The following is a 24,289-nucleotide window of genomic DNA, read 5'->3' as shown; positions in this document are numbered from 1 at the left end:
TGCCCCCACCCCCAAGTTTAATACAGCCTGGATATAGTCTAATTTGGCAAAGGGACGTTACTCTTCGCAAACATGCACAATGAGAATGTGAAAGAGGTCTACTGTGTTAGCATACAGTCGTAATGGTACATGTTTAGCCAGATTTAGGCAACTATATGAACATATTACATAACTGACTGCTGCAAAAATATATTTCGAGTTGATCTCGCCAAAAACAATAGAGACTAAACGGGTTAACTGATGTATACACAGACATGTTAGTGAGTTGATCTCGTTGAAGAAGAACTTTGGTTTGTTTAACAACACCACTATTAATCATCGGCTATTGGATGTCAAACATTTCGTAATTTTGAAATATAGTCATCAGTGGAAACCTGTGACATTTTGTCTAATGCAGCAAGGGATCTTTTATATGCAGTTTCCCACAAACAAGATAGCACATACCACAACCTTTGATATACCAGTCATGGTGTACTGGCTGGAACGAGAAATTGATCTCACTGAAGATGCATGTAACTTAGATTTAACCAAAAGGTACACAGACGTGGGGTGTTAGCAGGCATCGAAATAAGTCGAGAACGGTCGTTCAGGTTACCGGGAGGTTACCACATGTTAGAAAAGTCGAGAACGGTGTTTTGTTCTTGACAAAAATTTCAACGAACGGTAGTTTGGTTTCCGAACGTAAACCAGGCAATGCATTCAGGATTCTGCGTTACATTATCTCGTCAGGAATTGCATCGATGTTCGCGCGCAAGTCACTCCGCGTTTAAGCAGCGTCCACTAGATGAATTTATATCCGTGTTTTGTTTTCTCGTACAAAATTGCACCGATGTTCGTGCGCACTTGTACAATTGCAAAGCAATTTTGGCAATCCGCATTTAAGCAGCGCCCACTAGATAAATTTACTTCCGGATTTCGTTTCTCGTACCGATGTTCGTGCGCACCATTACAATTTCAGAACAACTGCGTAGTAGTAACAGGAATTCAATTCTAACTTTCACATAGTTGTGGAAACCTATAGGTTACCAGACTATATTTTGTGGTAACCTGTAAATGGGTTACCAGACACAATGCTTATTTCGATGCCTGTGTTAGGAAAGTTAATATTTCAAAGGGAGGCCACTCACATTAATTTCATGTCATATTTTAGTCTGCCCACTGTCACTAGCATTAATTTAGGGATGCATTAATTTCAGGATCTACAGTATATAAAAATAAAACAACACCACCTAACAAATCCAATGCTCAAGGTTGACTGAACCTAGCCCATACTAGAGATATTACTGGGTAGTATCACTGAATTTCATGTACACCCTTCAAGTATATTTGTTAAATGTAGCGAGAGGCCTTAATATAGGCACTTGCCTGTTGGCCAATCCCAAATTTGATCTGCAAATAAATATTGTTTAAACCAAGTAAATCCAATGATTTTATTTGTTATGATCAGTCAAAAGTTCATTCCTGACTTATTAGGTAACCATTGTATCATGGTTTGGCAAACACAGCCCTTTAATCGATGAACATATGGTTGAGTTATTTTGTAACCATTGTATCATGGTTTGGCAAACACAGCCCTTTAATCGATGAACATATGGTTGAGTTATTTTGTAACCATTGTATCATGGTTTGGCAAACACAGCCCTTTAATCGATGAACATATGGTTGAGTTATTTTGTAACCATTGTATCATGGTTTGGCAAACACAGCCCTTTAATCGATGAACATATGGTTGAGTTATTTTGTAACCATTGTATCATGGTTTGGCAAACACAGCCCTTTAATCGATGAACATATGGTTGAGTTATTTTGTAACCATTGTATCATGGTTTGGCAAACACAGCCCTTTAATCGATGAACATATGGTTGAGTTATTTTGTAACCATTGTATCATGGTTTGGCAAACACAGCCCTTTAATCGATGAACATATGGTTGAGTTATTTTGTAACCATTGTATCATGGTTTGGCAAACACAGCCCTTTAATCGATGAACATATGGTTGAGTTATTTTGTAACCATTGTATCATGGTTTGGCAAACACAGCCCTTTAATCGATGAACATATGGTTGAGTTATTTGGTAACCATTGTATCATGGTTTGGCAAACACAGCCCTTTAATCGATGAACATATGGTTGAGTTATTTTGTAACCATTGTATCATGGTTTGGCAAACACAGCCCTTTAATCGATGAACATATGGTTGAGTTATTTTGTAACCATTGTATCATGGTTTGGCAAACACAGCCCTTTAATCGATGAACATATGGTTGAGTTATTTTGTAACCATTGTATCATGGTTTGGCAAACACAGCCCTTTAATCGATGAACATATGGTTGAGTTATTTTGTAACCATTGTATCATGGTTTGGCAAACACAGCCCTTTAATCGATGAACATATGGTTGAGTTATTTTGTAACCATTGTATCATGGTTTGGCAAACACAGCCCTTTAATCGATGAACATATGGTTGAGTTATTTGGTAACCATTGTATCATGGTTTGGCAAACACAGCCCTTTAATCGATGAACATATGGTTGAGTTATTTTGTAACCATTGTATCATGGTTTGGCAAACACAGCCCTTTAATCGATGAACATATGGTTGAGTTATTTTGTAACCATTGTATCATGGTTTGGCAAACACAGCCCTTTAATCGATGAACATATGGTTGAGTTATTTTGTAACCATTGTATCATGGTTTGGCAAACACAGCCCTTTAATCGATGAACATATGGTTGAGTTATTTTGTAACCATTGTATCATGGTTTGGCAAACACAGCCCTTTAATCGATGAACATATGGTTGAGTTATTTTGTAACCATTGTATCATGGTTTGGCAAACACAGCCCTTTAATCGATGAACATATGGTTGAGTTATTTTGTAACCATTGTATCATGGTTTGGCAAACACAGCCCTTTAATCGATGAACATATGGTTGAGTTATTTTGTAACCATTGTATCATGGTTTGGCAAACACAGCCCTTTAATCGATGAACATATGGTTGAGTTATTTTGTAACCATTGTATCATGGTTTGGCAAACACAGCCCTTTAATCGATGAACATATGGTTGAGTTATTTTGGTAATCATTATACTGTAGACATCTGAAAATTATGCGAACAATCGTTTTGCTTGCACATCATTCGCACAATTAAATCTACTTTTATGTAACCCATTTTTAGTTCTTGCAAAAAACCCAATAAAGACATTAAAAATATTTTACACTATCATTTGTCACTGTGTTCACATAATGATATATTTGTAACGGTTAGGGCCGGGAGGCAGCCCAGTGGTAAAGTGTTCACTTGATGCGCAGTTGGTCTAGGATCGATCCCCATCAGTGGACTCATTGGGCTATTTCTCACTCCAGCCAGTGCTCCACAACTGGTGTATCAAAGGCTGTGGTATGTACTATCCTGTCTGTGGGATGGTGCATATAACAGATCCCTTGCTGCTAATCGAAAAGAATAGCCCATGAAGTGGCGACAGTGGGTTTCCTCTCTCTATATCTGTGTGGTCTGTAACCATATGACTGACACCATATAAACGTAAATAAAATGTGTCGAGTGCGTTGTTAAATAAAACATTTCCTTCCTTGTAATGGGTTATACAAAAATTAAATGGGTTTCCTAAAGAAAACAAAAGTGTGCATCCCATATTTGGGTTTACGCAAGCTTTCAATGCTCAGAGGCCTGGGCGCGGTAACACAAAGCACTCATAACACTTACGTCAGACGTACGCCGCACATTATGTATGGTGTACGTCTGACGTAAGTGTTACGAGTGCTTTGTGTTACCGGGCCCAGATACTGAACCACTAAAGAAATGCAAATTTAACTTTAATTATACAATGTATATATAAATTAAAAAAATATATTTTTAGGCAAATTTTCAAACAAAATGAACTGCAATTTACATAAAATGCTAAAATCAAACAATTTTGTAGCTGCTCTGTATGACATACGATTCCCAATAGTTGTGATAACAGCCAGACACAGGTATCTCAGTAAATGGATTAGCCCACTAATTTGTCTTCAGGGATATAACCTCCAAGCCTAAAGAATGAATGATGGTTGATATAGCTGAACAAATACACCGGCCTCGGTGGCGCAGTGGTCAAGCCATTGGACTACAGGCTGGTAGGTACAGGGTTCGCAGCCTGGTACCGGCTCCAACCCAGAGCGAGTTCTTAAGGGCTCAGTGCATAGGTGTAAGGCCATTACACCCTCTTCTCTCTCACTAAACACTAAGCAACTAACCCACTGGCCCAGATAGCTGAGGTGTGTCCAGGACAGCATGCTTGAACCTTAATTAGATATACGCAGATACCATTGGCCTGAAAGATATCAGCTGGGACATAGCTCAGTGGTAACCGTAAAATGCTCGCCTGATGCAGTCACTTTAGGATTGATTGAAAGAAATGTTTTATTTAACGACACACTCAACACATATGGCGTCAGACCACACAGATATAGAGATGAAACCCGCTGATGCTACTTCATGGGTTACTCTTTTCGATTAGCAGCATGGGATCTTTTATATGCATCATCCCACAGACAGGATAGTGCATACCACGGTCTTTGTTACACCAGTTGTGGAGCACTTGCTGGAACGAAAAATAGCCCAATGGGGCCACCGACGGGGATCAATCCTAAACCGACCACACATCAAGCAAGTGCTTTACCACTGGGCTACGTCCCACCCCCACTTTAGGACTGATCCCTGTTGGTGGGCCCATTGGGCTATTTCTCATTCGAGCCAATGCACCATGACTGAGGTATGTGCTATCCTGTCTGTGGGATGGGGCATATAATAGGCAAATGTGGGTTTCCTCTCCAAAATTGTATGTTAAAATTATCAAATGTTTGACATCCAATAGCCAATGATTAACAAATCAAAGTGCTCTAATGGTGTCATTAAACAAAACAAACTTAAATTTGTATCTCTTTGAAGTAGTAAAGTGCACGCCTGATGCGCCAGTACAATTGGGATCGATCCCTGTCAATGGGTCCATTGGGCTATTTCTTGGTCTGGGATTTGATCCCCTTCGGTTGGCTCATTGGGCTATTTCTCATTACAGCCAGTGCACCACAACTGGTATATCAAAGGTCGTGGTATGTGCTATGCTGTCTGTGGAATGATGCATACAAAAGATCCTTTGCTACTACATCTAGGAAAATAAGAATATATGTCAAAATTACCAAAGATCTGACATGCAACAACCAGTGATTAATAAATCAATGTACGCTAGTGGTGTCGTTAAACAAAACAAATTTTAAGTCCAAAATATTTCAGCGACTAAGACTTCTCACTATTGCTAATAACTCAGAGACCTGCAGATGTTGCAAGCAGGATCAAATTAATTATTAATTTGTCGTTATTTATACAAAATACATGCAGACATGGATAAAAAGAATGCACCTTTATAAAGGCTTTAATTAGCCAACCCAAATATAAAGTGCAGATGCTCTGACTGGGTAGGCCTAACGATGACAGTGTTTCCCGATGCGTTAAACGTTATCTTAAACTGCAACTGTACATATGTAATCATAAATTACCTGTGTTAAAATCTTGTACATTCCCGAGATATTTCATTATGAGAATTATCCACTTTTTTCTACCAAAAATCATGATTCGTGTACCATCGAAACACATTGGTTCCCGACGAAAGCTTTGTGTAGTAACCCGAAACGTCACAGGAAAGAACACATATTTTGGTGATGTCATACGACATTTCTTGGAAACTATACTCTAAACAAAGCATTCACATATTTTGGACTACGGCCTTACGTGTCCATATTCATTTAAGATTTAGGCACGCCAAACCAGTGCAATGATGGCGCCCGTAACAAAACGAGATGAGGATAAGAATGTGGACTGCATTTTGAATAACATTTACGAGATGTACCCACAATGAAAAAAAATAAAAAATAATAATAATAATAATAAAAATAAAAAAAAAAAAAAAAAAAAAAAATACTAGTATACCAGTATACTAGTGGTATACTAGTATACTATAAATAATAAACATAAAAAAATATTTCAGGATATTGGAAATACCGCACATGAGCATCATATATGTTTAAAGAAGCGTTTCTTTCCTTTCTTTCTTTCTTTTTCTTTCTTTCTTTCTTTCTTTTGTTTGTCTTTCTTTTGTTTTCTTTTGTGTTTTCTTTTTTACTTTCTTTTTTCCTTCCTTCCTTCCTTCCTTCCTTCCTTCCTTCCTTCCTCCCTTCCCTCCCTCTCTCCCTCCCTCCCCTCCCCTCCCTCTCCCTCCCTCCCTCTCTCCCTCTCCCTCTCTCTCCCTCTCTCTCTCCCTCTCCCTCTCTCCCACTCTCCCTCTCCCTCTCTCCCTCTCCCTCTCTCTCTCTCCCCCTCTCTCTCTCCCCCTCTCTCTCTCTCCCCCTCTCTCTCTCTGCTCTATGCCCAGGGCGGGCTTGGATTAAAATATACAATACGTACTTAACCGGAACATTATTGAAAGGGGGTGCTCTCGGGTTCCTCCCTGTACTGTCAATATTAGTGAATAATATATTTATTTATTTATTAGGGAGATTGAAAGTAATCGATGTAAAGTTATTTAACGCCAAACATCTAGTATTGTTGTTTTACAGCGGAAATCTTTGACTACCGTTTGGTAGGCAGCGATTACGCAGATTTGGTTTAGATTGGTCTCTGACGGTAAGGGGCCGTCCATAATTTTCAACATTTTCACGAGCGTACGCGGTGGGGGGGGGGTGGGGGGTGGGGGAGTTAAGGGGCCAGCGTACACTTTTTTTGAAAATGAAAAATGTCGATCAACATTTTTCATTTGGGGATGTACACTTTTAGGGGGGGGGGGGGTCAAAAGTTTACGGTTTGTACGCTCGTGAAAATGTTGAAAATTATGGACGGCCCCTAAGAGAGTGTTGATAACTGTCCAAATGTCCGGTGACCCAAACTCGCCTGTTCGAAATGCCCTTTTAAATAATGACTTTTTTAAATTTAAAATTCGTCATCCACAATATAATAACATTACATTGCCCTTTTAAGAATTTTGTGACCCTTTTAAACAATCCTGAATCCGCCCCTGACATGGATTACCGTAAGTGACGTGGATTTATTATGTATTTTGTCTCCCATGACAGTTTCTATATTAGATCTAGTAGTTACGTAAATGCTATAGACATGGTTTATTAATCACGTGATATACAGAATTCGAATACGTTTTAAACTATTTCCTGTCATAAGTGCAAACCAAAACTAAGTTTAGCTTTTGTTTTGTTTTATTATAAAATTATTGAGGTGAATATTTAAGTGGTAGCACTATTAATACGGCTGATAATTTTATTTTAAATGGCGCGTTGGTCATTGTTAGAGGCTTTATTGGCTAAATTATGTAAATCACCAGTTTTGCAACTGGAAACCGTTCGTACCTTTCCAAAAGCCTGGCTAAGGATAAGCATTAGCTAAAATCCACTATAGGACTTTCCCAGGCCTTGAACTTAACAATTTGTCACCCATGGCATTATAAAAAAAACTGTGGCTGAAATGGGGCACCGACGGCAATTTTGATCCTGCTTATGGCAATTTGTAAAACAAAATCAGTTTTAAGAGTTGTTTCTTTCTTGTTTATTGCATGATAACACGAGTACTCTGACAGTAAGAGAGCTAGACAGACATTTGGACAGTTATCACTGCTAGTAATCAATGCTCTGACCGTGGGAGAACAATCTGTATAAATTCTGCGCAATCTGTGCCTACAAAAAGATTCCCGCTTTAATACAACAACAATCCTATATTTGATATCAAATACCTTTACATCAATAATTTTCGAGTTCCTTGATTGCAAAAATTTCACATATTAATCACTAATACACACACTACATGAAGAAACCCGACAACACCCCTATTCAATATATATAATGTTTCGGTTACATACATTGTATGTAGTTGATCACAAGTTTTTCCTGTAGTGCAGGTGTTCTAGAATTATTCTAGTGTGTATATTATAGCTCGAAACAGGAAAAAAAAATGGCCCGCTAGTACTTTTCAAAATATGGCCTGCTGGAAAGAGTATAGGGTAGGGGAGAGTTTGGGATAGTGTGAAAAATTAGGATGTCTGAGATGTATAAATGAGATAATCACACATACATCCATTTTAAAAAATTACCAGCAATTTTGTTGTGCTTTTGATAGGTGAAAAATTAACTTTTTTTCGCAAGTCACTATTTCGATCCCTACATGTGTTAGCATTTGTTTTGTATTTTATTCTTGGTGAATTACAGGTTAAAAATACAATGCATAAAATAAATATTGCACAGATACATGGATGCATTTTTCGCATTAATATATCTTGCATTAATTTCATGATTTAAAGTATTATATATATATAACATATATATATATATATAAAAAAATCAGGGCTCGAACTTAACGACGACACCGACGGCAATTGCTGTCGTTGAGATATAAATGCCAGAGGCCAGGAGCATCACAGATGGCACATTAGGTGCCATCAGTAAAGCTACTCGATAAAGGCAAAATATTAACACCTGGTGTACATTATTTGCCAGTATATAACATTAGTACTGTACATTTAAAATATGTCTACATACAGCAAAATAACCTTTCAGTCTTATTTATTTGCTGCAAAAGTCTTTTTTTTTTTAAATTGCCATGGGCAGGCTTTAAATTGCCATCGGTGGGACATTTCATCCACAGCAATTTTGTTTTTAAATTGCAGTGGGAGACAAATTGTTACGTTCGAGCCCTGCACTATGTATGTTATATTTATTGTGTTCGATATGAAAATAATATATTGGGACTGAGAAAAATACGTGTATACAAAATACACAGAAACGTTTATAGATCTTTGCCTCATCATTTTGTTCGTGGACCATAACTCTTTACACACCCTTCTCTTTTCACCCTATTAATTTTGTAATTGTGATCAGATTGTATGTGCCAGGCCTTTACCGTAACTAGGTTATAAAATCTGGTAGCCCTCAGTAAAAATTGATAGCCCAATAATTTTAATAAATTAAAAAAGAGAGAAAAAAGCAAAATAATTTATTTTTATTTAAAAGATGTTGCTTTAGATGGTTTTTTTTTAGGTGTTTAAGCATCTTGTTGATTGCAGAGTAATGGGATGTGCCAAAAAAATATCTAGTAGCCTGACGGACTACTGTGTTTAAATGTTTGGTAGCCCGAGCAACAAATCAGTAGCCCAAACACCCCAGGCTACTGCTAAGGTCGAGCCCTGTGTGCACTTTGTGTAATATTATTTGACACATGTATTTTTTGTGTGTGTTATTCCCCCACCTTGTTGTCTAAATCAGTGAATATTTATTGTTTTTGGTTCATACAAATTTATACAGTATTAACATACATGTATGTACATTATGTAACCTTACTTTAAAGGTGTTGACCCTAGTTTCAGTCCATGAAAATAGACACTAAGTTCAGTTAATCTACAAATCTGTAACACATTTGAATAATGTTAAAACAGAGTGAAACGAGAGTCTGTGACGTTGAAATGGTGAAATAGCTTGAAGAATAGAATAAAACTGAACTCCATTACTCCATAACTGTTATTTCTCAGACTCATGCATGTGCATTTTTAAAACTATGACAAATGCATTTTGTGATATTAAAACACCAGGATGACCAGAAACATTTCGGATGTATGGCAACTGATAATCTAAACAATAAAATCTACATAAAGTATGATTTCAGTTATCAAAAACGGCTCTAATAGTGAAAAATATGCCTTAGTGTTTAAAAGTTGGGTCTGTGTCACTTTAATTCTACAACATATATTTATATTTCGTAAATGGTAAGAATTTTAAATTACAATATTTTAATCTGATGTACCTGTAGTCTGATGGTAATTTTGAAATAAAACCTTTCCAATAGCAATTTTGCATGATTGTACTGGTACTTCAGGTACACGATATTCTGGGTTCACGTCTCATTGCTGGCACTTATCCACAGTGAGTTTTAACAACTCAATGTGTAGGCGTAACTTAAATCATAAGATCACTCATTAAATGCGATTTAAGGTTGAATTTGGCTAATATACATGTATGTCATTTTCATTTTGCCAAAAAACTAATTTGATAATGTGTGTTGTTTTGAATGTGTACGGTAGTTATTATTATTATTTAAAAAAATCTGTTTAACTACATGGAAACAAATTAGATACATATTTTTTTTAAATTGATGGTCACCCAACAGTGGTCTTTCAAAGTTAAACTTAGTTTGTAAAATTTGTAATCACCCTTGAATGAATGAATGAATGAATAAACGTTTAACGACACCCAAGCACAATATTACAAATCAGCTATTGGTTGTCACAAAAGGTTAGTATATGAAAATATTATTTATACAATTAATAATATGTAAATCAGCCCTTGGCCAATAAAAATTACCGTGGGCAACAGTCCATTTTCAGCCCTGCTTTAATGATAATTAATAGAAGTACCTGTGAATAAACTCTGAATCTTTCATCACAAAAGGTATAATAAATTATTGTCATGCATATTTATTAGTTTGGTTTACACTAAAAGCCAGTATATTTTGTGTGAGACATTTGTGTTTAACATAATAGCCAATGATTAATTCATCAGTGGGATATCTGGTGAGGTTGTTAAACAAAACAAAGTTTAACTTTAAACTTTCTTCTTGGCTCATACTAACAACTTATACATGTACATACATGTATATAGAATCAATGGCTGTTATATTGTATGTACACATACATGTACTGTCCTATCTATGGGAAAGATACCATGTACATTGTACCTTGTGTCTCTTTGGTAGTCCTATGTAGCCCGTGTGACAGACAGTTCTCTTTCTCCCTGTTAATTGACCTAGGGCCTAATTCAGTAAACACTCGCAATTTTGCGATCTTGCAGTACAGTGCTAAAAGACTTGCAAAGAGGATGCTTTGTTGTCTAGCAGAGCCTAAGAGACCTTTGTGAATTAGGCCCCTGGTGTCAAAATGTGTGCTGTGTATTTTTAAAACAAACATTCCTTTTCTTTACATTCATGAAGGGCTACGGAATAATTCCAGTTAATTTAAAAACCACCACGCCCACCCCCCAATTTTTTTTTAATAATGTCTGATTCAATGAATTAAAACTAATTGTGGTTTCTCATGTCTGCTTTTCTCTTTGCTGACTGCTGCTGTAAATAGAGACAAGAGAAACCTGCCCTAGCCTTTAAATTTATTACAATGGGGAAAATTATTTAATATATTTTGTGTGAGTTTCAATGATTTTAATTACTAGACTACATGTAAGTAGCATGGACACACTGATTTGAATCTGAAGTGAAATACAGGGTTTCCACCAGGCAGCAAATCCTGCCATTAATTGGTGGCTCAGGATGGTGATCTATAGTCTGTCCCATCCTTCTATGTACAATAATGTGTTTTTGTTAATAATTTCAGTTTGGTTTGAAGTAAGAAGAAAAGTATAAGTGTTTTGGAAATAACAAAAAAAACCCAACCCCTAAACTATTTTTGTCTGCAAATTACCAAAAAATCAGATCAGAAATAAATAGGTGTAGTATGAAAAAAGGCGTTCCCTAGCTGTGGGATGGACTATAGTATTAGAGAAATTATCACAGGCGTGGGAAGATGACAGCAGTTGCACTTCAGAGTTCCAAAGTCTCAGATTATCATGAACCATTTACATGCTGCACACTGTTCAGGGCTTTAGATTGCTGTGTTGAAAATACCTCCATCTCCCCTCCCCCCTCAAAAAAGAGAAGAAAAAAACCCCACATGCTTAAATTAGGTACAATTAAACATAACCAACTTCAAAACATTCACCTCAAAAACACTGAAATGCTATGTTTTGTTAAAGGATACCTTGAATGATAAACAAAGGTGCTATTTGTTATTAAAAATAGTTAATAACCCTATTAGATATTCTTAAAAAAAAAAAAAAAAAAAAAAAAAATATATATAAAATAAAGTGTTGCCAATAAAGCACTAAAATAACTTGAAATGCATTTTATTTCTGAAGCTCCATCAACTCTTCATCAACTGTTAAAAAAACAAAAAAAATGTCTGTGTTAAAAAGACCTCACTGCATGTGTTCAGAACAGAGAATAAAGCCTGTTGTTCCCAAATTAGTGAAATCAGGTAGCTGAGAAAACCTATAATTGCTTGCTGTGTGCTGCTGTTAGAATGATTCACGGACCTTGGCTTGAACAGTTTAAAGTTATTAGGTTACTGGTCTGTCTACTGATAACACAGGCCTGTTTTCAACCCTAGTTGTTGATTGCTGACAGTAACAATTCAGAATTGTCATGTGCTGGGTATCCATTTTACTGTCACCGTTGACCAGAAACCGGCAGTGTGTTTGCATATACTAGACTAAGTACATGTAGCGGGATCGGATGTAGTGTCGGTGGTGAATAACTTTTATATTACGCTATATTTATAGCTGATAGTAAGCAAACGAAGCTGACCACATTTGTATAGCTACATGTGTATATTGTATTTTGTAGGTCATGAAACCTTGTTTTCTATTTTCGGTGTTATTAATATTGATAATGATGCTTTGAAATGATAGTTATATAGTTTATTTACAGAGTCCGTTAATGTTTGCTTGCATTTGAAACAGAAATAATGTTTTGGGGTTAAAAATTGAGGATATTTCATATCCAGTTTCTCAAATTTTATACAAGTCTAATGTTTTGTATTTATAACTGACTTGAAATAATAATTAAAAAAAAAAAAAATTACTGGATGATAACTTATACATGCATGTAGTTTGTGTGTATGCATGTGTAACATGCATTTATAGGATATGATTATGTCCCGAGTGAAATAATTTTCAATTGTCACGAGCTTTAGCAAGTGACAATGAAAATTATTTCATGAGGGACATAAACATGATACAAAATTGTAGCAAGTTTAATATTCTATTTATTACCCATAATCAATCTTAATTTATATCACTCAACTCCTTTAGTTGACGTTCATGTAAGGTTGTAGTGTGCTAATTGATGACATCATTGTGTGACGTCAAAAGTGTTATGTCCCACTTAGCATTCTAATGGGACGTATCACTTTGATGTGTACCAAGATATTTGTAAGCATATGGGTAATAAATAGTATTACGTCCCACTTGGCGTTCTAGTGGGACGTATCACTTTGATATGTACCAAGATATTTGTAAGCATATGGGTAATAAATAGTATTACGTCCCACTTGGCGTTCTAGTGGGACGTATCACTTTGATATGTACCACGATATTTGTAAGCATATGGGTAATAAATAGTATTACGTCCCACTTGGCGTTCTAGTGGGACGTATCACTTTGATATGTACCACGATATTTGTAAGCATATGGGTAATAAATAGTATTACGTCCCACTTGACGTTCTAGTGGGACGTATCACTTTGATATGTACCAAGATATTTGTAAGCATATGGGTAATAAATAGTATTACGTCCCACTTGGCATTCTAGTGGGACGTATCACTTTGATATGTACCACGATATTTGTAAGCATATGGGTAATAAATAGTATTACGTCCCACTTGGCGTTCTAGTGGGACGTATCACTTTGATATGTACCAAGATATTTGTAAGCATATGGGTAATAAATAGTATTACGTCCCACTTGGCGTTCTAGTGGGACGTATCACTTTGATATGTACCAAGATATTTGTAAGCATATGGGTAATAAATAGTATTACCATACATATAATTTAGATACATATATGTACATCTTTAAGTATTTGTCTTTGTAATCTATCTTTATCAAAAGGTTTTGTAAAACTGGAGTGATGTGCAGTTGCAAAAGATTACATTGAGTTATTGTTGCATACTTATATACAAGTAAGTAAACAGTACATAATATTTGTCTACATCATATGTATAATATATTATTTGTTACTTGTTGGAGGCAGGATTTAGCTCAGTAGGTTGAGTGCTCGCTTCAGGTGCTTGCGTCGTAGGATTGAACCACCTCGGTGGATCCATTCAGCTGATTGTGTTTTTCTCGTTCCAACCAGTACACTATGACTAGACAAAGGCTGTGGTTTATGCTTTTCTGTCTGTGGGAAAGTGTATATAAAAGAACCCTTGCTGCATTAGGAAAAATGTTGTGGGTTTCCTCTGATGATTGCAACATTACCAAATGCTGACGATTAATTGATCAATGTGCTCGATCCAGTGGTCTCGTTAAACAAAACAAACTTTAACTTTGTTATTTATTGCTTTGTTATATGTGTTGTTAAATATTTTTCAGGTCAGTGTTTGTTCGGATAATGACAGAGTAAACCAAGATGAAGTTTGCAGAGCATTTGGGTGCTCATATAACTCCTGAATGGAGGAAGCAGTACATTCAGTATGAGGTGAGTCTTGTACAACCAGGAACGTACATAGGGAATAACTAGTTAATGACGTAGGACATCAGCTTCATATAACTCCTGAATGGAGGAAGCAGTACATTCAGTATGAGGTGAGTCTTGTACAACCAGGAACGTACATGGGGAATAACTAGGGAATGACATAGGACATCAGCTTCATATAACTCCTGAATGGAGGAAGCAGTACATTCAGTATGAGGTGAGTCTTGTACAACCAGGAATGTACATAGGGAATAACTAGTTAATGACGTAGGACATCAGCTTCATATAACTCCTGAATGGAGGAAGCAGTACATTCAGTATGAGGTGAGTCTTGTACAACCAGGAACGTACATAGGGAATAACTAGGGAATGACATAGGACATCAGCTTCATATAACTCCTGAATGGAGGAAGCAGTACATTCAGTATGAATAGGTGAGTCTTGTACAACCAGGAACGTACATAGGGAATAACTAGTTAATGACATAGGACATCAGCTTCATATAACTCCTGAATGGAGGAAGCAGTACATTCAGTATGAGGTGAGTCTTGTACAACCAGGAACGTACATAGAGAATAACTAGTTAATAACGAAGGACATCAGCTTCATATAACTCCTGAATGGAGGAAGCAGTACATTCAGTATGAGGTGAGTCTTGTACAACCAGGAACGTACATAGGGAATAACTAGTTAATGACGAAGGACATCAGCTTCATATAACTCCTGAATGGAGGAAGCAGTACATTCAGTATGAGGTGAGTCTTGTACAACCAGGAACGTACATAGAGAATAACTAGTTAATGACGAAGGACATCAGCTTCATATAACTCCTGAATGGAGGAAGCAGTACATTCAGTATGAGGTGAGTCTTGTACAACCAGGAACGTACATAGAGAATAACTAGTTAATAACGAAGGACATCAGCTTCATATAACTCCTGAATGGAGGAAGCAGTACATTCAGTATGAGGTGAGTCTTGTACAACCAGGAACGTACATAGGGAATAACTAGGGAATGACATAGGACATCAGCTTCATATAACTCCTGAATGGAGGAAGCAGTACATTCAGTATGAGGTGAGTCTTGTACAACCAGGAACGTACATAGAGAATAACTAGTTAATAACGAAGGACATCAGCTTCATATAACTCCTGAATGGAGGAAGCAGTACATTCAGTATGAGGCGAGTCTTGTACAACCAGGAACGTACATAGGGAATAACTAGTTAATAACGAAGGACATCAGCTTCATATAACTCCTGAATGGAGGAAGCAGTACATTCAGTATGAGGCGAGTCTTGTACAACCAGGAACGTACATAGAGAATAACTAGTTAATAACGAAGGACATCAGCTTCATATAACTCCTGAATGGAGGAAGCAGTACATTCAGTATGAGGTGAGTCTTGTACAACCAGGAACGTACATAGAGAATAACTAGTTAATAACGAAGGACATCAGCTTCATATAACTCCTGAATGGAGGAAGCAGTACATTCAGTATGAGGTGAGTCTTGTACAACCAGGAACGTACATAGAGAATAACAACTAGTTAATAACGAAGGACATCAGCTTCATATAACTCCTGAATGGAGGAAGCAGTACATTCAGTATGAGGTGAGTCTTGTACAACCAGGAACGTACATAGGGAATAACTAGGGAATGACATAGGACATCAGCTTCATATAACTCCTGAATGGAGGAAGCAGTACATTCAGTATGAGGTGAGTCTTGTACAACCAGGAACGTACATAGAGAATAACTAGTTAATGACGAAGGACATCAGCTTCATATAACTCCTGAATGGAGGAAGCAGTACATTCAGTATGAGGTGAGTCTTGTACAACCAGGAACGTACATAGGGAATAACTAGGGAATAACATAGGACATCAGCTTCATATAACTCCTGAATGGAGGAAGCAGTACATTCAGTATGAGGTGAGTCTTGTACAACCAGGAACGTACATAGGGAATAACTAGGGAATAACGAAGGACATCAGCGTCATCATGTGACGGTAAGAATGGGAAAGTCCATGCGGCTTGCCAAGTGGAATGTCCCATTTGGCCTGAACAGGATATAAAGCTGATATCATACGTCATGAACTAGTTATGATTTTTATCCTGTAATCCATAAAAAATTAAAGGGAAAAATTATTATTTCTGTGGGGTTTTTAAAGCTACATTGTAAGATGACCAGAGTGAAATGAATGAATTTGCAGTGTATCAGGGCTAGCTCTGGGTGATCAGGAAATGTCTCGAAATCAACATTTTAAACTTTAAAAATAGCAAAAACCCTGTTATTTTCTAATAAACTAACATTTATCGTATGAAATTTATTCAGCAGATTAAAATAAAATTTGCCAATTGTTTTTAAAATTCGCAATTGGCAAAGCTAGCCCTGTGTAACCATGCATAAGACGTCACATGCGTCACGTCAAATGTCTTAATTGCTAGTATGCGTTTATAACTTTGCATTTATCGGTGATCATAAACGGCAAATAGAAACAATGGTTGCATACATGTATACATACACATGTATGCACTACAAACATGTATGTCTTACACATGCACTGCATTTTGTATATACAAACATACACATACCCACACTCACATGCAAGCATAAGCAATTGAGAACACTTGCTCGCATTAAACCGCAAGGACTGACATTGTCCATGTATGTATGTATAGAAATATATATGTGGATGTTTATTTGTATTTAAGTAATTATTTCTGGTTATTGATCCTCAAGTTTGCAACTTTTAATTTTTGAACATAACGGTTGACAAGATAATTGGCGATTCACTTGAATTTAAAGGTGCATTACCGACACATGAACAGAATAATAGTTTGCGTTAAAAAAAACCTGCTCTATAAAAAATATAATCATGTACCTTAGAAATTAAGTGTTAGTCAGTTTAATACAGACCTCAAAATAGAAAATTTGAATACCTAAGACTTTTATGGTAACCCATTTTATTTTGCAGAACCCATTACGATCAGATAAATCATGTTCTGATTTTAAAACATAAAAGGTAAAAACAAAATAGGTTACTTAAAACAGAGAGGCGTGTTAACATTTGTTGGGGATGTTAATTAAACCTATATCTGTTTCTTTGCCAGGTGATGAAGGAGATGCTTTATACAGCACAAGAACAGGCCCCATCTCCTGATGGTAAGTGTTCAATTTATAACCAATGGTAGACAGCACAAGAACAGGCCCCATCTCCTGATGGTAAGTGTTCAGTTTATAACCAATGGTAGACAGCACAAGAACAGGCCCCATCTCCTGATGGTAAGTGTTCAATTTATAACCAATGGTAGACAGCACAAGAACAGGCCCCATCTCCTGATGGTAAGTGTTCAGTTTATAACCAATGGTAGACAGCACAAGAACAGGCCCCATCTCCTGATGGTAAGTGTTCAATTTATAACCATTGGTAGACAGCACAAGAACAGGCCCCATCTCCTGATGGTAAGTGTTCAATTTATAACCAATGATAGACAGCACAAGAACAGGCCCCATCTCCTGATGGTAAGTGTTCAGTTTATAACCAATGGTAGACAGCACAAGAACAGGCCCCATCTCCTGATGGTAAGTGTTCAGTTTATAACCAGTTGTAGACAGCACAAGAACAGGCCCCATCTCCTGATGGTAAGTGTTCAGTTTATAACCATTGGTAGACAGCACAAGCACAAGAACAGGCCCAATCTCAGCTGAACAGGCCCCATCTCCTGATGGTAAGTGTTCAGTTTATAACCAATGGTAGACAGCACAAGAACAGGCCCCATCTCCTGATGGTAAGTGTTCAGTTTATAACCAATGGTAGACAGCACAAGAACAGGCCCCATCTCCTGATGGTAAGTAGACAGCACAAGAACAGGCCCCATCTCCTGATGGTAAGTGTTCATTATAACCAGTGGTAGACAGCACAAGAACAGTAGACAGCACAAGAACAGGCCCCGTCTCCTGATGGTAAGTTCAATTTATAACCAATGGTAGACAGCACAAGAACAGGCCCCATCTCCTGATGGTAAGTGTTCAATTTATAACCAATGGTAGACAGCACAAGAACAGGCCCCATCTCCTGATGGTAAGTGTTCAGTTTATAACCAATGGTAGACAGCACAAGAACAGGCCCCATCTCCTGATGGTAAGTGTTCAGTTTATAACCAATGGTAAACAGCACAAGAACAGGCCCCATCTCCTGATGGTAAGTGTTCAGTTTATAACCAATGGTAGACAGCATAAGAACAGGCCCCATCTCCTGATGGTAAGTGTTCAATATATAACCAGTGGTAGACAGCACAAGAACAGGCCCCATCTCCTGATGGTAAGTGTTCAATTTATAACCAATGGTAGGCTTTAATATGGACCTCGAAATATATTAAATCTAAAATCAGCGTGTGACTCTCATTGTAGGATTTTGGATATTGAACAGTGAAATATATACTGAGAGAAATAAACAAACATTCTGAGAGTTATGCTAAAGCAATAATGTGTACATGTCCCCTACCGGGCTCCGCAGAATTTTATATCTCTTAAGTTCAAGGGCCATAACTATGTGAAAAATGGGTATACCACTATAAAAATCATAGTTTTTCTGTAACAGTGTACGATATAGCTGTATACAAAATTTCAGCTCAATATCTTGAGACTTTCCCAAAACAGTATGGAAAACACATATTTCGTATCTCCTAAATTCAAGGGTCATAACTGTGTCAAAAATGGGTAATTCACCATGAAAGTTAGTTAAACTTAATTTATAACAGTGCATGATAAATCTATACGCAAAATTTCAGCTCGGTATCTTGAGGCATTGTGAAGAAAAACGTTTGGATAACTATATATGTGGGGCAGACTGACAGACAGATAGACAGAAGGACGGTGATGAAACCTATAATCCCTTACAGTTGGGACTGGTAGGGGACAAATAAAGGAACACTTGGTCTTGTAGATAATTTTATTTACTACTAGTAAATAACAGTACAAAGGTGTGATTTGAGATGAAATGTGAGTGATGTGGAATTATCTGCCAGTAACATGGTTGACATGTTAACATTATGGATGAAGGTTTTAGCTGTAGTCATTCATTGTTTTTAAGTGCTGGTGTGATCTCTTTCTTTCTTTCTTAAATTATTTTCTTGATTATATCCAATTAATGTTCAAGCATGCTGCCCTAGGCACACACCTCAGCTATCTGGGCTATTTGGCCAGGACAGTGGGTTAATTGATAGTGAGAGAGAAAGAAGAGGGTGTAGTGGTCTTACACCTACCCATTGAGTTGTTAAAACTCGCTCTTGATGGGAGCCGGTACCAGGCTTACGAATCCTGTAATAACCAGCCTTATGTCTGATGGCCTAACCATGACGCCACTGAATCCTTATTTCTTTCAATCAGTATATTTATCTAAATTCAGCTTTATATATATTGTGAGAGAGAGAGAGAGAGAGAGAGAAAGAGACGCATACTCACACCCATTTTGTTGAATATTTATCTTTTTTTCAGTTGTTGACCAAAGTGGAATTCAGAGATTCCTGGCCAGATTCGATGAACGTTTCTTCCAGTTTTGTGACAAAGAGCTGGCAAAAATCAACACCTTCTTTCTTGGTAGGTCAGGCCAAAGTTGAAAAATTGGTGGTTTGTAGTTCAGTGTTGGTCAATAAATATTTAAAATTTTATTATTTATCATATGAGGGGTGTGATGTAGCCCAGTGTTAAAGCGGCTGCCTGATGCGTGGTTGGTTTATTATTGATCCCCGTCATCTCTTTCTCATTCCAACCAGTGCACCATGACTGGTATATCAAAGACCAAGGTATGTGCTATCCTGTCTGTGCAATGGTGCATATAAAAGATACCTTGTTACTAATGGAAAAATGTAGTGGGTTTCCTCTCTAAGATTATATGTCGGATTTACCAAATGTTTGACATTCAATGGCTGATGATTAATAAATCAATGTGCTTTAGTGGTGTCGTTAAAGGGACATTCCTGACTTTGCTGCATTGTAAGACTAATGAAATATTTCTACGATTAAACTTGCATATTAAATATATTTTCTTGTTTGGAATATCAGTGTCTGTATATTCAATGTGTTTCTGGTCATCTTAATATTTGTAAGAAGCCCAAACTGGATTTTGTCTTCAAATAATTTTGCACATACGAATTTGTTTTTTTTTAGGAAATAAGATGAAATTTAACCTAGTACTAATATTAGAACAATCAGAAACACGTTTAATATACAGCCACTAATATGTTATGCAGAAAAATATATTGGATATGTAATTACAATCGTTAAAAAGTCTGTTAGTTGATAATGTCTTAAAACGTGCAGCAAACTCAGGATTAATGTCCTTTAAACAAAATAAGCTTTAACTTTTTATCCCTTTGATCTTGATGCCAAAAGCATACAAAGCATTAATAAAAATCATATTCTCTTTCTATAACCATTGGTTCAAAACATGTCACTGTTCAAGGGCTGTTCTAAAATGAACCATTGGCTGTTTGGTGTTTGAACTTAACCCAAGATTAATACTCACTCATATTTTATAAAAAAGACTAGGTCCTAAAATAATTGATCGTACTGAGTTTCATTAAATATTCAGTTCAGTTCAATATACTGTTTTTTTTCCTACCTCATCCATTATCCTGTGACAAGAAAATCACAGGCTAAGGTATATTATGTACTGTCATGCCTGTATGCAATGTTTATTTTTTTCCGCTCGCAACCAAGTGTTAAAAAAATAACCATTATTATGATGATGTATTAAACACTCAAATATCTACAGTTTATAATATGCAATGAAGTGTCTTTAAACAAACGTTTGATTATTTTGACAGAAAAGTTGTCCGAAGCCACCAGAAAGTATGCCAGTCTGAAGGCCGATCTAGAGCTGTACATAGAACACGCCATGCGGACGCACCATGCAAACTTCAGTGTGAGTCGCCGGTCGAGTATCTATGCCCGGTTCAAGGACAAGGAGAATGCCGGGGCGGCACACATTTGTAAGCTGCATGACCTGAAGCTGGCGTTCAGCGAGTTCTACCTCAGTCTCATCCTGCTGCAGAACTATCAGTCGCTGAACTTCACCGGATTCAGAAAGATTCTCAAAAAGCATGATAAGGTAGTGTTCATAGGCTCCAGAAATAGTCTGAAAAATCGTGATAACTTAAGGTAGTGTTCACAGGCTTCAGAAATAGTTTGAAAAATTGTGATAACTTAAGGTAGTGTTCATAGGCTCCAGAAATAGTCTGAAAAATCGTGATAAATAAGGTAGTGTTCATAGGCTCCAGAAATAGTCTGAAAAATCGTGATAAATAAGGTAGTGTTCACAGGCTTCAGAAATAGTCTGAAAAATCATGATAACTTAATGTAGTTTCACAGGCATCAGAAATATTCCGAAAAAAACATGATAGGTTAGTGTTCACAGGCTTTCAAAACATTCTTAGAAAAACATGATAGGGTAGTGTTCACAGGCTTCAGAAATATTCTGAAAAATCATGATAAGGTAGTGTTCACAGGTGTCAGAAATATTAAAAAAAAAACCCTGATGATACAGTAGTGTTCACAGGCTTCAAAGAATTCTTATAACAATATGATATGGTAGTGTTCACATATTTGAGAGAGATTCTGAAAAAACCCGTGATACGGTAGTGTTCACATATTTCAGAGAGATTCTAAAAAAACATGATACAGTAGTGTTCACAAACTTCAGAAAGCTTCTGAAAAACCCATGATAGGGTAGTGTTGACAGGCTTGCAAAAGGTTATAAAAGAACATGATATGGTAATGTTCACAGGCTTCAGAAAGATTATAAAAAAAACCCATGATACAGTAATGTTCACAGGCTTGAAACAGATTCTGAAAAAAATGTGATACGGTAGAGTTCACTGATTTTAAAAAAATTCTGAAAAAACAACACAAAAAGGTAGTGTTCACAGGCTTTCGAAAGATTCGGGGGCAGGACAGTGGCAAAGTGCTTACTTGATGCACATTTGGTCTGGGATCGATCCCCGTCGGTGGGCCATTGCCAATGCACCACGATTAGTATATCCAATGCCGTGGTATGTGCTATCCTGTCTATGAGATGGTGCATACAAAAGATCCCGTGCTACTAATTAAAACAAAATGTAGTGGGTTTCCTCTCTAAGACTGTATGTCAAAATTACCAAATATTTGACATGCAATAGCTGATGATTAAGAAATCAATGTGCTCTAGTAGTGTTGTTAAACAAAACAAACTTTTGAAAGATTCTGAAAAAAATTGATATGGTAGTGTTCATAGGCTTCAGAAAGATTCTGATTTTTTTTTTAGTGTTCACAGCCTTTCGAAAGATTCTGAAGAAACATGATATGATAATGTTCAGGTTTTAAAAAAACATGATACGCTATTTGTTCATTGATTTGTTTTTAAGTTCTGGCTTCAAATGTGATCTTGTGGATAAGTTATGAAAGAAGTTAAAATTTAAAGAATTGTGCTAGATTTTGGAAGCATTACAGCATATAATTATGTCCTATCTTGGAATTTTAAAAACCTGGTTACTAAAACATAACTTGATAGACCATTGAATATTTATATTTCAGTCTTGAAAACGGTCATGAATTTGGTTTGTTAAAACTGTTAGGACTGAATTAACAAATTCTGATTTTGCCTTACATGCATATAACTACATATTGTTTCCTGTCGGTGGGTCCATTGGGCTATTTCTTGTTCCAGCCAGTGCACCACAACTGGTATATCAAAAGCTGTGGTATATGCTATCCTGTCTGTGGGATGGTGTATATAAAAGATCCTTTGCTACTAATGGAAAAACACCAGCCTCGGTGGCGTCGTGGTAACGCCATAGGACATAAGGCTGGTAGGTACTGGGTTTGCAGCCCGTTATTGGCTCCCAACCCAGAGCGAGTTTCAACCATTCAGTGGGTAGGTGTAAAACCACTACGCCCTCTTCTCGCTAACCACTAATAACTAATAACTAACCCACTGTCCAGGAACAGACATCCCAGATAGCTGAGGTGTGTGCCCAGGACAGTGTGCTTGAACCTTAATTGGATATAAGCACGAAAAATTTGTTGAAATTGAAAAATGGAAAAATGTAGCATGTTTCATCTCTAAGAGTAAGACTATATGTCTGAATTACCATATGTTTGACATCCAATAGCTGATGATTAATAAATCAATGTGCTCTAGTGGTGTCATTAAACAAAACAAACTTTTCTAAGACTATATATCTGAATTACCATATGTTTGACATCCAATAGCTGATGATTAATAAATCAATGTGCTCTAGTGGTGTCATTAAACAAAACAAACTTTTCTAAGACTATATGTCTGAATTACCATATGTTTGACATCCAATAGCTGATGATTAATAAATCAATGTGCTCTAGTGGTGTCATTAAACAAAACAAACTTTTCTAAGACTATATGTCTGAATTACCATATGTTTGACATCCAATAGCTGATGATTAATAAATCAATGTGCTCTAGTGGTGTCATTAAACAAAACAAACTTTTCTAAGACTATATGTCTGAATTACCATATGTTTGACATCCAATAGCTGATGATTAATAAATCAATGTGCTCTAGTGGTGTCATTAAACAAAACAAACTTTTCTAAGACTATATGTCTGAATTACCATATGTTTGACATCCAATAGCTGATGATTAATAAATCAATGTGCTCTAGTGGTGTCATTAAACAAAACAAACTTTTCTAAGACTATATGTCTGAATTACCATATGTTTGACATCCAATAGCTGATGATTAATAAATCAATGTGCTCTAGTGGTGTCATTAAAAACAAAACAAACTTTTCTAAGACTATATGTCTGAATTACCATATGTTTGACATCCAATAGCTGATGATTAATAAATCAATGTGCTCTAGTGGTGTCATTAAACAAAACAAACTTTTCTAAGACTATATGTCTGAATT

At 36.6% G+C, this 24,289-nt stretch overlaps 2 protein-coding genes across 4 annotated transcripts in view; one reads left to right on the top strand and one right to left on the bottom strand.

Annotated features, from left to right (window-relative positions):
- LOC121384160 overlaps positions 1 to 5,901 on the bottom strand; it is a 42,490-nt gene extending 36,589 nt beyond the window's left edge. For both annotated transcript variants that reach the window (XM_041514416.1, XM_041514417.1), the window contains exon 1: positions 5,558 to 5,901. The gene's annotated coding sequence lies outside the window, so the exon portion shown is untranslated. The remainder of the gene's footprint in view (positions 1 to 5,557) is intronic.
- Positions 5,902 to 7,261: 1,360 nt separating this feature from the next.
- Positions 7,262 to 24,289, top strand: part of LOC121384368 (xenotropic and polytropic retrovirus receptor 1-like) — a 41,630-nt gene continuing 24,602 nt past the window's right edge. For both annotated transcript variants that reach the window (XM_041514733.1, XM_041514732.1), the window contains exons 1-5: positions 7,262 to 7,283; positions 14,252 to 14,357; positions 17,472 to 17,523; positions 19,858 to 19,959; positions 21,189 to 21,472. In XM_041514733.1, the coding sequence (XP_041370667.1) occupies positions 14,289 to 14,357; positions 17,472 to 17,523; positions 19,858 to 19,959; positions 21,189 to 21,472 (507 nt within the window). In that variant the 5' untranslated portion in view covers positions 7,262 to 7,283; positions 14,252 to 14,288. The remainder of the gene's footprint in view (positions 7,284 to 14,251; positions 14,358 to 17,471; positions 17,524 to 19,857; positions 19,960 to 21,188; positions 21,473 to 24,289) is intronic.

This window comes from Gigantopelta aegis, chromosome 10, assembly GCF_016097555.1.
Source record: "Gigantopelta aegis isolate Gae_Host chromosome 10, Gae_host_genome, whole genome shotgun sequence".
NCBI classification, from domain to species: Eukaryota; Metazoa; Mollusca; class Gastropoda; order Neomphalida; family Peltospiridae; genus Gigantopelta; species Gigantopelta aegis.
This window is presented reverse-complemented; position numbering and strand designations above follow the sequence as displayed.